Consider the following 13,866-nt stretch of genomic DNA (forward strand, 5'->3'; position numbering starts at 1 on the left):
ATAGATTAGACTGGTGTTTCCCAGAATTTTCTAGAGACAGGATCAAACAATAGCTGCTCTCTTGTCTCTGGCTTCCTTTGCTTTGCGTTAACAGTTTTCAGGTTTCTCTATGTTGCTGTGTGGTTCAATAGTTTATTTTGGTCTGAATGAAACACTGATCATTGAGCTATTTACCTGCTGTTGGATACTGGGCTTGTCCCCACTTTTTAGGGCCTACTGTGTACTTCCTCTGTGTTTCACATGGACTTCCACTATGGTAACTTTTTGTATCAACTGTCATGATCATTTGGTGTGTCCACCACACATATATATGGGCTACAGTGGGACATTTGAACACACGTATACAATGTGTTCTGATCAAACCAGGGCAACCAGCAGTTCCTTTTCTTTGAAATTGTTTTATAATTGGAGCCTTGGAGAATCTTTCTTCTATTTGTTTTTTTTTAAAGTTTATTTAAATTACACAAATTTTATGTATTTCATGTACATAGAACTAGGAACATAGTGATACTTCCCACCCTAACGTCCCTCCCTCCCATGACCCCACCCTTCCTCCTTCTTCCTCTCCTATCCCCTCTCTTAATTTTTACAATGATCTACTTTTTTTTTTTGACAGGCAGAGTGGACAGTGAGAGAGAGAGACAGGGAGAAAGGTCTTCCTTTTGCCGTTGGTTCACCCTCCAATGGCCGCTGTGGCTGGCATGCTGTGGCCAGCGCACCGCACTGATCCAAAGCCAGGAGCCAGGTGCTTCTCCTGGTCTCCCATGCGGGTGCAGGGCCCAGGGACTTGGGCCATCCTCCACTGCACTTCCGGGCCATAGCAGAGAGCTGGCCTGGAAGAGGGGCAACCGGGACAGAATCTGGCGCCCCGACCGGGACTAGAACCCGGTGTGCCGGCACCCCAAGGCGGAGGATTAGCCTATTGAGCCACAGCGACAGCCTACAAAGATCTACTTTCAATTTACTTTTACTCATAATATTAACCCTACACTGCCGTCTGGATATATTATCAAGACAGGAACACTCCCCAAAGGAAGCTGTAGCCTGAGATGCCATGACTGTGTTAGGACCTAGGAGTCTGAACACATAAAAAGGGAATGGCAGGTTGTGTTTTTCAAGGAGCACATGTGTAGGAATCCATGAGTTGTGCTGTAGTCACTGATACAGGTTCATGGGAACTGACAAATATTCAGGATTTTGCAAGCCCTTGTTGAATTCTGTGGGTAGCCTGAAACAGGCACTGTGAGAGGTGTTTACAGCACAGAAGATGACAGTCGTGGACGATGAGGCATTATTTGGGGTTGGCTTGTTTTCAATGAACCAGTCTAGTGCAGTCGCAGGTGGAGTAATTCTATCCATCAGGAGTGGCAACCCTCAGAGAGCCATGTGCCATAGTGCCACTGAGGGAGTGCCATCTGACATTCCCCAGAGCCTGGGTTTGGTATGCCTTGGATCCTCTTTGCTTCAGGTCTGTGCTCACAGAACCAACTTCTGCTTGGAGAAAGCATGTCACTGCTAAAAACAAAACACCCCAATAACGTTTGAAGATACTCGTGGAAGACTAGAACTTTTCATTTGCTATAAAAGCACACTCCTGCTGAATAACAGATTATTATGAAGGGTGGAAGGCAGCCATTCGTGAGTTTAGCCAGCAACGATTAGTTTTACAGAAAAGGATAAAGTTGGGATGCATCTACTAAAAAGCCCAATGCCGTGGCTAACCGTGTTAACCATCCGTGAGACATCGCTATTCAGGAATTTGTGCCATGGCCATCAGCAGGCCGTGCTCTCTGACAGATCTCTCTCTCTCTCTCTCTCTCTCTCTCTCTCTGCCTTTACCTCTATATAACTCTGCCTTTCAACTAAATAAATAAATCTTTAATGAGAGAGAGAGAGAGAGAGAGAGAGAGAGAGAGAGAGGTCTCCCATCCTCTGGTTCACTTCCCAGCTGGCCGCAATGGTCGGAGCTATGCTGATCCCAAGCTAGGAGCCAGGAACTTCTTCTGATTCTTCCACACAGGTAAAGGAGCCCAAGGACTTGGGCCATCTTCTGCTGCTTTCCCAGGCCATAGCAGAGAGCTGGATCGGAAGCGGGCAGCCGAGGTTTGAACTGGTGTCTATACGGGATGCCAGTGTTGCAGACCCGGACTTTAACCCACTGCGCTACAGCGCCGGCCCCTGACAGATCTCTCTTAAAATGGATTGGCTGGAAATATTCTGTTTGTTACAAGGAGACTGGAAAATGAGTCAGCCAGGTGAGCTGGACTCAAGTCATGGGATTCTTTTTTTTGTCTTTTACAATGGCTTCACTCCTGATTACAACAGTGACCTTGTGTTCCTTATAACAACTTACAAAACTAGGGAAGCTAAAAGGAGAAAGCAAAAGCCATTTCTCTACCATGTAAAGACAGCTGTTCTTACTTTGGGTGCACAGATGGTACCCGAGCTAAGATGGGTGGATGTTTCAACTTTCTGGTTGTGCAAATGTGGTAAGGGCTGAATTGAGTCCCTAGTTTGAATTTTGAGGCTTGACCCTTCCCCACATAGGGATCTGTATGTGATACACTGTATCCTCTCTGCAGATGCTGGCCAGTGGCAGTGAGTGCAGCTCCCAGGCAGCCCCAGGGTCACCTGTGGAAACCACGGACATCCTACAGTGTGCTATGTTGGCTCAGCCTGTGGTTGGAATTCTTTCATCTATAAATCCTGTTCCTTTGTGGTATAGGGGAAACCAAGATATTTTCCCTCTTCAGTGCTTTCATCACACTTGTAGTTCCCCAAATTCTGGAGCTCCGCCCCCTGCCATACACCAAGAAATTCTCCTTTTCTGGCAGACATTTAGAATTTAACTGAAAACTAACATTTTTTCACCTGGAGGTACTGTCAAATTCCACAAGAGGCCAGTCCTGCAAGCAATAATTAACAGCATATCCAGGTTGTTTTCATGTTTCTGTTTCATCAACCACAAATCAAAGGGTCCCGGGGTGGGGACCGGCACTCTGGCATATCAGGTAAAGCGGCCACCTGCAGTGCCGCCATCCCATATGGACACCAGTTAGAGTACCGGCTGCTCCACTTCCAGTCCAGTTCTCTGCTATGGCCTGGGAAAGCAGCGGAAGATGGCCCTAGTGCTTGGGCTCCTGCACCCATGTGGGAGACTTAGATTAACTTCTTGGCTCCTGGCTTCAAGCTGGTCCAGCCCTGATAGTTGGGGCCCGTATGGGGAGTGAACCAGTGGATGGAAGATCTCTCTTTCTCTCTCTCTCCCCCTACCCCCTGTAACTCTGACTTTCAAATGAATAAATAAATATTAAAAAAAAGAAAGTTCCAGGGGATGTATTTCCAGCAAGTTACATTGACATAGCAGTACAATAATTTGTCTGCCACCCAGTGAATCATGGCTGTGCACTCTTCAAATTCTGGATTTTACCCCAAAGGAAATGACATAGAGAATAAATAAGCCCCTTCATTTTTTGATTAATGATTGTCCTGAACTCTAGAATCAAAATATGGTCTGTGGTATTCCCATCTAAAGATATAGAGGGAAAAACCAACTCAAACTGACACTCCATTTTCCTATTATCCTTCGGCAAGAAAGATCATGTCTTCTCTTAAAAAAAAAAAAAAGGAGAGAGAGAGAGAGAGAGAAATACCTAGAGAGGGAGGGAGAGCTCCCATCTGCTGATTCATTCCACAAATGCTCCAAGACCTGGATTGGGGTAGGACCAGAGACGGAAGCTGAAACGCCACTTGGGTCCCCCATGTGGTGGCCAAGACCTGAATACTTAAGCCATCACCTTCTGTCTCCTTGACTGAACATTAGCAGGAGCTGGGATCACAGCAGAGCCTCATCTCAAACCCAGACACTCTGATGAGGGTTGTGGCTGTCTTTGTCAACGCCTTAACCAGTAGGGTAAATGCCCACCCCAGTCCTCTGTGATTTTATGGCGCCTTCTTGGACAGACATGATTGAAGCATGGGCAAAGATGTGGATTGAAGATCTCTTTCTCTGTCTCTCCTCCTCTCTGTCTGTAACTCTGCCTCTCAAATAAATAAACATTATTAAAAAAAAAAGAATGGGAGACTAATCACAGAGCTTATGGGGCATATATTCAATAGATAATCACATAGTGAGTACATGCCAACAAGTAATAGCTCAGTTAGGACAGAAGAAGGCCTTTGTGGAAGATAAAGTCGCATGAATTGTTCTCGGGAGATGTGTCATCCAACTCAGGAGACTCACGAAGGTCCCCTGACACTTTTGGATGGGGGTGTTGTTAGCAAGCTTTACATGAACCCTGAGACCAATGGTACTTGGAAAACTAGGTGACAGGGTGTGGGCTGACACCACCTGAGCCCTCCGTGTGCCAAACTCTTGCTTTTACATGCATTTTGAACTCCAGTAGGTGTGGTCAGCAGCTCACATAGAGGACCTGAGAAGCGGTAATGTATCCTTCCCATTGGGAGAGACTGTTCCTGTCACGTTCCTACACGTGGTGTTCCAGAAGCTGTGAAGTCACATTGTCCAGGGGAGGGTGAGTACTCCCAGCTCTTGCCACAGCAAATGGTAAGTCACTCACACAGCAAACTATGCGTTTGCAATCATTTCCAAGCTACCTAAGTCTGCTATTTACCTAGCTGTGTGTAGTAGTCTGGGCCTGAGTCCTAGCTGTTAAACCACATTAACAATGCTTTACTGAAGAATTCAGATTCTACACACACTCACACATGATTTTTTTTTTTAAGATTTTATTTATTTGAGAAGTCAGAGTTACAGAGAGAGAGGTAGAGACAGAGAGAGGTCTTCCATCTGCTGGTTCACTCCCCAAATGACTGCCACAGCCGGAGCTGGGCTGATCAGAAGCCAGGAGCTTCTTCCATTTGGGTGCAGGGGCCAAGCACTTGGGCCACCTTCCACCGCTTTCCCAGGCCATTAGCTGGGGCTGGATTGAAAGTGGACCAACTGGGCTGCAGGCTGGGGCTTTAACCTGCTGTGGCACAGTGCCAGCCCCCAACACACATAAGGCTTATTGCGGGCTGATTCGTTTAGGAACAGTTCTTTAAATACATTTCTCATAGATCACATATATTGTTTTTGCACAGTGTTCAATAGTCTCACCTAGGTGCTCTCAGATACTGCCTTTTCAGATTGTGTAGCGCGGGGGCCGCCGTTGTTGAAAATTCAATCCCGTAACCTACCTGTGGGCGCTCAGGACGCGGGAAACCAGGGTTTACAAAATGGCAGTCTCTCGTGCATCTGCAGGGGGCACGCTGCAATGCACTGTGAGTCTGCTTTAATTCTGTTTAAGCCGGCCAGCGCCGCGGCTCACTAGGCTAATCCTCCGCCTTGCAGCGCCGGCACACTGGGTTCTAGTCCCGGTTGGGGCGCCAGATTCTGTCCCGGTTGCCCCTCTTGTGGCCCCGGAGTGCAGTGGAGGATGGCCCAAGTGCTTGGGCCCTGCACCCCATGGGAGACCAGGAAAAGCACCTGGCTCCTGGCTCCTGCCATCCGGCCATTGGAGGGTGAACCAACGGCAAAGGAAGACCTTTCTCTCTGTCTCTCTCTCTCACTGTCCACTCTGCCTGTCAAAAAATTTAAAAAAAAATAAAAAAAATTCTGTTTAAGCCAAATGGCAAGAAAACATGAAAAAACCTCGCGGCTCTCCGCTGAACTCCTGTAGCCGGCGGCAGTGGATTGACTGCGTACCCCCCCACCCCCACCCCGGCCCGCGGCCACCATAGACAGCAGCACAAAAGCCAAACAAAGTCGCTGTCACTGATTCCCCCTCTCCCCTGGCACATGGCTCTGGCTGCCCAGGAGCCATTCCCCGTGCGGGGGCAGCGGCCAGCGCCGCAGGGCCGTCTTTGTGGTCCACGTGGGCACACAGAGAACAGGTCAGCCAGCTGTAGAGCACCCGACACCCCAGAAATGAGGCTGGGCCGCACGGTGCCACTGCGTGCTTCTCCAAGGTGCTCCGCAGTGCTATCGCCAGGTCCCGTCCAGCCTCTCCGGGGTCTCCTCGGGGCCGTGGGGGGAGACCAGGCGGGCCGCAGGGAGCGCGGAGACCCCCACTTCCCCCTGACAGCGACCCCGCCCCAAGCTGGATGCATCACGTGGTGAGAGTGATTTCTGCCCGGGTCACTGGGGGTGGCCGGGTGGGCGCCGGCCTAGTTCTGGGAAAAGGCGGGGAGTGGGGTGAAGCCCTTGTTGGGGGCGCACAGAGAGGGGAGGGCAAGAACGTGGGGAGCCGCACCGCGGTCCGGTTCGGTTCGGGCGGTGCCCAAGCGCATGCGCGGCTGCAAGTAGCGAAGCCCGGGGTCGGGGGAGATGCGCGCGCTGCCAGTTCTCCCGCGCGCCTCTGCATGCGTGCCGCGGCGGTTGGCCTCTCAGAGTGCCCGCCCGGTTTCCGCGTACGCGCCTCCGGGTCGGCCGGCCGAGGCGTGAGGTGGGCGGGGCGCCGCGCTGACATTGCCGGGGTGCGGGCAGGTTCCGCCGTCTCCGCCGCTGCCTCGCTGGCCACCGGGCTTTGTATGAAGACAGCGGGCGGCGGGCGGCGACAGATCCGCGTGCGCCCAGCGAGCAGCCGCCCAGCGCCCGGCGCCCAGCAGCCCGGTGCGGCGCTCGGCGCGGCCCCCAGCCAGCGCCCCCATCCGGAGCCGGTGAGCGCCCCGGCCGCCGCCCCTCACCTGACAGGTCGTGTGTGACGCGCGTTTCCCGCGGCGGGGCGGCGGGGCGGCGGGGCGGCGGGGCGGCGGGGCGGGGGGCGGGGGACGGCCCGGCGCGGGGCCTGAGGCGCTGGCCCTGCCCGGCGCCCCCGGCCGGCCGGCGAGACGCGGCGCTCCGCGGGGCGGGCGAGGTGGGCGCCTGTCGCCGGCTCGGGAGCCCCAGCCGCACGGCCGGGCCGGGATGACAGTGCAGAGTCTGGCCGCAGCCGCCGGCCGGGGTTGCGGGTTCGCAGCGGCGGTGGAACCCGAACGCAGAGGCTCTGCTGCCGGGGCCCCGGGACGTCTGCATCGCTGGGTTCTCGTCCCGGGAGGTGCTGGGCGAATCCCTGTGCGTCTGGACAGCTGAGCCCACTTCCCGTTCCCGCGGCTGGCTCCGGGCCTGACGCGGACATTCTCTTTTGCAATACGGCACTAATTCTGTGTGCATGCATGCTTTTTATTTATTTTTCTTCCCTACCCCGCGCTTTTTTTTTTGTTCTGCAGGAGTTCAAAATTGTAGGAACGTTTGATTCCAGTGCAATTCTTACTTATAAGTGACTTCAGTCTTTTTCATCGCTCGTTTTCACTTTCCTTATTGTAAACCGTCAATACTTTCTTTGTTAACCTCGGAATTATTCTTAGAAATTCTCTCTCTCTCTCTCTCTTTTTTTTTTTTTTTTGGAAAACCAGAAAGTTATTTTTGTGATTGTGCTGTGGAATGTTTTCAGCTCTGTAAGTCAAACCAGTGATTTATTTTAGGTGCTTTACATGGTACCTATTTTAAAAACATGTGCCAAATGTTGAAACTACACAGACCCTGGAGAATCCACCCTTAGGCATCTCCCGTGTAGAGTGACTGTCAGATCATGCTGGCTTATCCACACCTTATTTGTCACCCTTAAGGCAGAGGGTTTTTTTTTTTCTTTTATTTATTTTAAGTTTTTACCGATGTATTTTGGAAGACAGTTCGCATCCAGTGGTTCACTCAAATGCCGGTTAACAGCTACGGCCGGGCAGTACTGAAACCTGGAACTCGCAGCTCCGTCCAGCTCTTGCAAGCACTTGAGTGGCAGAAATCTAGCTGCTCTTGCCGTCATCACTGCCTTGCCGGGGTGTGCCAGAGTTCTTACATGACTTGTTCAGTTTCCCGTTCCTCTTCTTGGGAGGCAGATTGCACGGTGAAGTTATAGGTTCATTTAAACGCCCTCTAAATTCTGTCTGCAATAGAGCCATCCCCGATGCACTCTAAACTGGGAAATAAAGGGGCAGTCTTGAAACTACTATGGTATCTGGTGGACATTGCAGAAACAGCCAAGTGTATTAATGCAATGAAAACTTTGGTGGTAGCAACTTGGAGAAGCTGTTCCAACTGGCTTGAGTCATTCATTCTCTTTAGAGAAATCTAGCTGAGCTGAATTGCCATGTAAGAATAGGTTTACCTCCATTAGCAGAGGGAAGAGGAGGTCCAAGATGTGTGATGTGTGGTACTTGTCTGTGTACTGTAGTGTGGTAGCCAAGGTTGGGCCTAGAGCCAGAGTGAGTTTGAATCCTGCCTTAGTTTTAGGCGATGTATTTATCCTCTTTGCACTTCAATTTTCTCAACTCCGAAAATGGGATAATAATGGTGTGTATCCTTAAGGTGATCTAGAGTGTTAGATGAGTCTAGCCCATAGTGCCTGGTAAATCCCATGTGCTTGATACCTGTCAGGGCTGCTGCTGCTTCTCTTTAGTCTTCCAAAGGATACACCAGGCTGCAGACAGGTTCATTTCATTATCATCCATTTGCTTCTGTGGGACTGAGAGCTTAGCATCACTGGCCTGCCTTGGCACCTGTGAGGCAGTTTTAAATAGAACAGTTTAGACTCTGCTGGGGGTGCCCCTGTTGCTAAAGAAGTGCTGAAATACCCCTGTCTGTCTCTTCTGACAGAACCTTGGACCATTGGCCAGTGCCTTGGCTCAATAGGCTAATCCTCTACCTAGCAGCACCTGCACACCGGATTCTAGTCCCGGTGGGGGTGCCAGATTCTGTCCCGGTTGCCCCTCTTCCAGGCCAGCTCTCTGCTGTGGCCCAGGAAGGAAGTGGAGGATGGCGCAAGCGCTTGGGCCCTGCACCCCATGGGAGACCAGGAGAAGCACCTGGCTCCTGCCTTCGGATCAGCAGTGTGCCGGCCGCAGCGTGCCAGCCGTGGCGGCCATTGGAGGGTGAACCAACGGCAAAAAGGAAGTCCTTTCTGTCTGTCTCTCTCTCTCACTATCCACTCTGCCTGTCAAAAAAAAAAAATTAAAAAAATAAAATAAAATAAAAAAAAGAACCTTGGACCGCCTCTCTCCTGTGCGTGAAGGCTGCTATTTTAATCGTCTGGAATTGAGTTTGTTATTGGGTGTTTCTTTGCCTGTTGTGTACTGCTAACAAATATAGTGTCTATCGAACTATTAATTGGTATGTTTGTGCTTACTTAATCAGCATAGTACATGTTTCTAGAATACATGCAAAATGACTTTCATCTAATGATCTTTTATGTTGCATAGAATGAGGTTAGTTCTGATTTGATTTTGTGTTCATTTTCAGCTTTTGTGTAATTTTCCTTAGAAAGTTTTTTTCCATTAATGATTTTATGTACTTGCTTTTCTTCTTGCTTTGCTGTGTCTGATACAGGTTGAGTATCCCTTGTTTGTAATGCTTGGGATTTTGGATTTTTTAAGATTTTGGAATATTTGCATATCTGTAATAAGATACCTTGGGAATAGGACCCGGGTCTAAACACAGAATTCATTTATGTTTTGTATTCACCTTATACATGTAGCCTGAAGATAACTTCATAGCATATTTTTGGTATGGCTATGTCCTTAAGGTTTTTTAGAAAGATGTACTTATTTATTTGAAAGGCAGAATTACAGAGAAAGGGAGAGACGGAAAGATCTTCCGTCCACTGGTTTACTCCCCAAATGGCCACAGTGGCTGAAGCTGGGAGCCTGGAACTCCATCCTGGTCTCCCAAGTGGGTGGAAGGAACCCATCTTCCACTGCTTTCTCAGGTGCCTTAGCAGGAGCCGGATTGGAAACAGTAGCGGAGACTAGAACTGATGCTGGCATCACAGGTGGTGGGTTAACTCGCCACGTTCAGTGCCAGCCCCGAGTGTGGCTGTGTTTTGATTGTGTGAGATCACGTTTGAAATTTTCCACCTCTGGAATCTTATGGCCCCTCCAAGCATTTAGCATCCTGGAGCATTTCCGGTTTTAGATTTTCAGTTGCAGAATGCTTAACCAGTTTTAATTCTCTGTCCTTTAAATCAGATGTTTGCAAACCTTTGGTCTTAGGACTCCTTTACCTGCCTCAAAAATTAGTGAGGACCCTGAATGAGCAACTGGTGGATTATATGTGTATGTTTACTGTATTGTAAATCAAAGTAAATATAAAATTTTTTTGTTACTTCACTAGAAATGGCATTTGTAAACTCATTATGTATGAACACAAACAGCATATTCTTAATGAAAAATGACCTTTGAAAACAAAAATGGTAGTGTTCCCACTCTTTTTTTGTGTGGTTTAATAGAAACAGCTGTATTGTCATATTGGCTTCTACAAGTCTGTTGCAGTCAGTTCTCGAGGTTGAAGTATGTACAAGCATCAGGAGAAAATCCAGCCTCACACAGTTAATGCCTGGGAAAGGCAAAGACGTAGTAATAGCCTTCTCAGATAATTGTTGTTGTTCTTGTTTGATTTTATACCAAAAACTCAATCAACTGTACTTTCTAAAGGTTATGTGGTATGGAATCTGAAGTCGTTATCAGTGGACTTTTTTTTTTTCCATGGTGTGTTACATGAGAAGTCCTCACAATAGTGATTTTATTAAATTAGTTGCTTTGTAAAACATTGCAGATGTCATAATTGTTAACATAACAATTTACCAAACCCTAGTTAACTGGTGCAGTTTGCTGAGCATGTTTTATAAAGAAAAGAAAGTGCCCAAACCCTGGTAAAGTTGTTCCGTTGCAGCCTGGGACAACAAGAGAGAGTGGTTTCTCAGACACTTGAATCAGGCAAATGAAAACAAGCAGCATTTCCCTTCCTTACCTGGAGCACTCCATCAGTAGAAATAGTCTGATAAATACAACTAGACGGTTTGTGCACTCAAGAGATTCCACAACTTGTACTGCAATAATGGAGAGGGTTACCTTCTTCAGCTTCAAAGTTGGGGGGGGGGGATTGGTCGTTTAAGCATCAAACCAGAGCTTTTTCAGCCGCAGTATGTTCACTGTGAGATAAGCAGTCTCCTTCACAACGTATTGCTAATATCCTCATGCTCAGTTTAAGACAAAGCAATTTTAATACTAGGCGCACATCACATGCCCTTGCAGCATCTTCCAAATACTGGAATAGTTCTTTGTACAGCTTTCAAAGACAGTCACACTTATTAATATTAATATGATTTTTTTCTCAGAATTCTGATTTTGCCTAAAAGCTTACAGTTTATCATTGGCAACCAGTAAGCGGCAGTTGTTTCCTTAAAGGGACAGTAGACTCACTTCATTTCAGAGAAAACCTCTGCCAGTATGCCCAATTTTTTTTTTTAAGATTTTATTTATTTACTTGAGAGGCAGTGTTACAGACAGAGACAGTATACCCAATTTTGAGAAACTGTAGCCGTCCGTCATTCTCTCAAAGTGATGTTTGTTTCATGAACAGAGAGGCTAGTTCAGGCTCTCAGTTCCGTTAGAGAAGCACTTTGCCCTGAGATAACGTGAATTACAGTGTCTGGTACAAGTGTTTCACACACATGTCCTTTCTGCCACCCAGAGCATTAAAAGGTTTTGTATTTGTATGCCGAGACTTAGGAGAATTAGTAACTTGATTATTCAAGGACATTGTGTTAAGAAAACTTGCATTTGCTTTCTTTTTTTTTTTTTTAATAACTGCTGGTGCTGGGGAATGACAAATAGAATGACTAAAATTACAGCTAGGTGTTACCGCCTTTATTTTTTCCAAAATGCTAGTAATTTTGTATAAAATTATTTATACAAATTTAGTATATTAAATTTAGTCTGAAATTTAGTCTAAAAATAATTTGATCTTGTAGGGACCCTAAGAGAGTGTCAGGACTCATGGAGTCATGGGCCATGCTTTGAGAACCTGTAGATTTAAATTATAAAAAGGATTTCCACAAGACTTTGAATAGGAAGGGAAATGGTACTGAGGATATCTAGTCTTTCCTGCATCAGACTTTGGGCTCTGGGGAAGGCCTTATTAAAAAAAATACTAATTACAATAAAGGTCATTCACAGATAATTGAGAGATTTTGTAATGGTTGTAGTCAGGAGCCGACTGACATGGAGGAATTACAATAATCTGAAATGACACTGTCTAACAATAAAAACCAGATTTGGTTGTACATTTCTGTTGACATGTGCAAATTAAGTATTAAATACTGAACACGCAGTATGAAAACCTCAACTAATCTCTAGCTCATAAACTAAAAGAAACCTACTTTGTTTCCCCTTTTAATCTCCATTTACTTCTCATTTATTTTCTCAATTTATGATGAGTGTGAGCTATTTTAGGGAAAGGTGCCCAGCACTCGCTGGCTTAGCCTCATATCTTTTCTATTATTTTAAAAAGATTTATTTATTGAGGAGGGGCAAGATGGCGGAATAGGAAGGGAGCACACTGATAGTCCGGGGAGAGACAGTTTAATAAAAAAGTGGAGATACTGCAGGTTCAAGGAAGAGTATGGGAAGAAACAGCAGAGGAAACTCTTCCTGAACTAGTGATTCACAGTGGACCTGCGTGGAGAGCATGGGAGTCCACAGTTCGGGACACCAGCGGCAGACTCAACACACCAGCGCTGGAATGCGAGGTGAGCCGATCCTCAATAGCCTGAGACACCGGCAGGCAATGGAAAGAGGAGACGAGAAGGAACGAAGCCTGAAACCCCGTGGGGAAAAGTTCACCAGGCTAACTAGAAGAGAGAGAGAGAAAAAAAAAGTGACCGATATGGACACGAGTTTCTCTCCCTCCACTCACCTCTCAAAGGCGAGCAAAACAAAGTGCAGGCGCCATCTTGGACATACGTCATAAGCAGGGTGACCTCAGGTCTGCACCGGCCCTGAGCCTAGCAGAAAAACCTGACTCAGGTGTGTGTGTGTGTGTGTGTGTGTGTGTGAAATAACAGGAGATTAGGACCTAGTGAATGTGTGGTGCTACTGAACTGAGACTGTGAATAAAGAGATGGTGGGGAGAGATAGTCCGGGGAGAGACAGTTTAATAAAAGTGGAGATACTGCAGGTTCAAGGAAGAGTAGGGGAGGAAACAGCAGAAGAAACTCTTCCGGAACTAGTGATTCACAGTGGACCTGCGTGGAGAGCGTGGGAGCCCACAGTTCGGGGCACCAGCAGCAGACTCAACACACCAGCGCTGGAATGCGAGGTGAGCCGAACCTCAATAGCCCGAGACACTGGCAGGCAAGCGGAGAGAGGAAACTAGAGGGAACAACCCCCCCCGGGGGGGGGGAGTTCACCAGGCTAACTGGAAGAGAGAGAGAGAGAAAAAAAAAAGGTGACTGGTACAGACACGGGTTTCTCTCTCTCTGCTCACCTCTCAAGGGTGAGCAAGACAAAGAGCAGGCGCCATCTTGGACATATGTCATAAGCAGAGCGACCTCAGGTCTGCACCGGCCCTGAGCCTAGCAGAAAAACCTGACTCTGGGCGGGGCGAATTAACAGGAGATTAGGACCTAGTAAATTTGTGGTGCTACTGAACTGAGACTGTGAAAACAGACGGTGGAGAGAGAACTCACAGAATTCACGTAATTACTCTCCAGAGATGCTACAATTCGGTAACCTTGGCAACCCAGTGGGAGACTGCAGGAGAATTTGAGCCCACATGGAGGGCAGAACAGATTCCCTGTGTGGTCCTTGGAAAAGAGCTTCACATCTCTGGCTCCTGTGGGTATATCATTCACCTGCTAACTACCTCCAATTCCATTCAGCTGTGCAGAATTACCTCCCTTTTGAATCAAAAAAAGAAAGAAAGAGATTTACCACGCCTAACCTGGGAGTGTCACCTTTGGCACACGCTTAACCCTGAGGAACCAAACAGAGCTCTCAGGCCACACGCATCTCAAGCCTCTAAGGCTCCATCAAAAGCAGAAAGTCCGCTTAATC

The 13,866-nt window shown here is 47.8% G+C and overlaps 1 protein-coding gene across 1 annotated transcript in view; it reads left to right on the top strand.

Moving 5' to 3' along the window:
* The first annotated feature begins 6,105 nt into the window (after nucleotides 1-6,105).
* The window catches only part of LOC127491474 (uncharacterized), a 58,978-nt gene continuing 51,217 nt past the window's right edge, over nucleotides 6,106-13,866 (top strand). The window contains exon 1 of the mRNA XM_089306473.1: nucleotides 6,106-6,694. Within this exon, the coding sequence (XP_089162599.1) occupies nucleotides 6,106-6,694 (589 nt within the window). The remainder of the gene's footprint in view (nucleotides 6,695-13,866) is intronic.

The sequence above is a fragment of the Oryctolagus cuniculus genome, chromosome 1, assembly GCF_051225735.1.
Source record: "Oryctolagus cuniculus isolate XC-2025 breed Fujian yellow rabbit chromosome 1, ASM5122573v1, whole genome shotgun sequence".
NCBI classification, from domain to species: Eukaryota; Metazoa; Chordata; class Mammalia; order Lagomorpha; family Leporidae; genus Oryctolagus; species Oryctolagus cuniculus.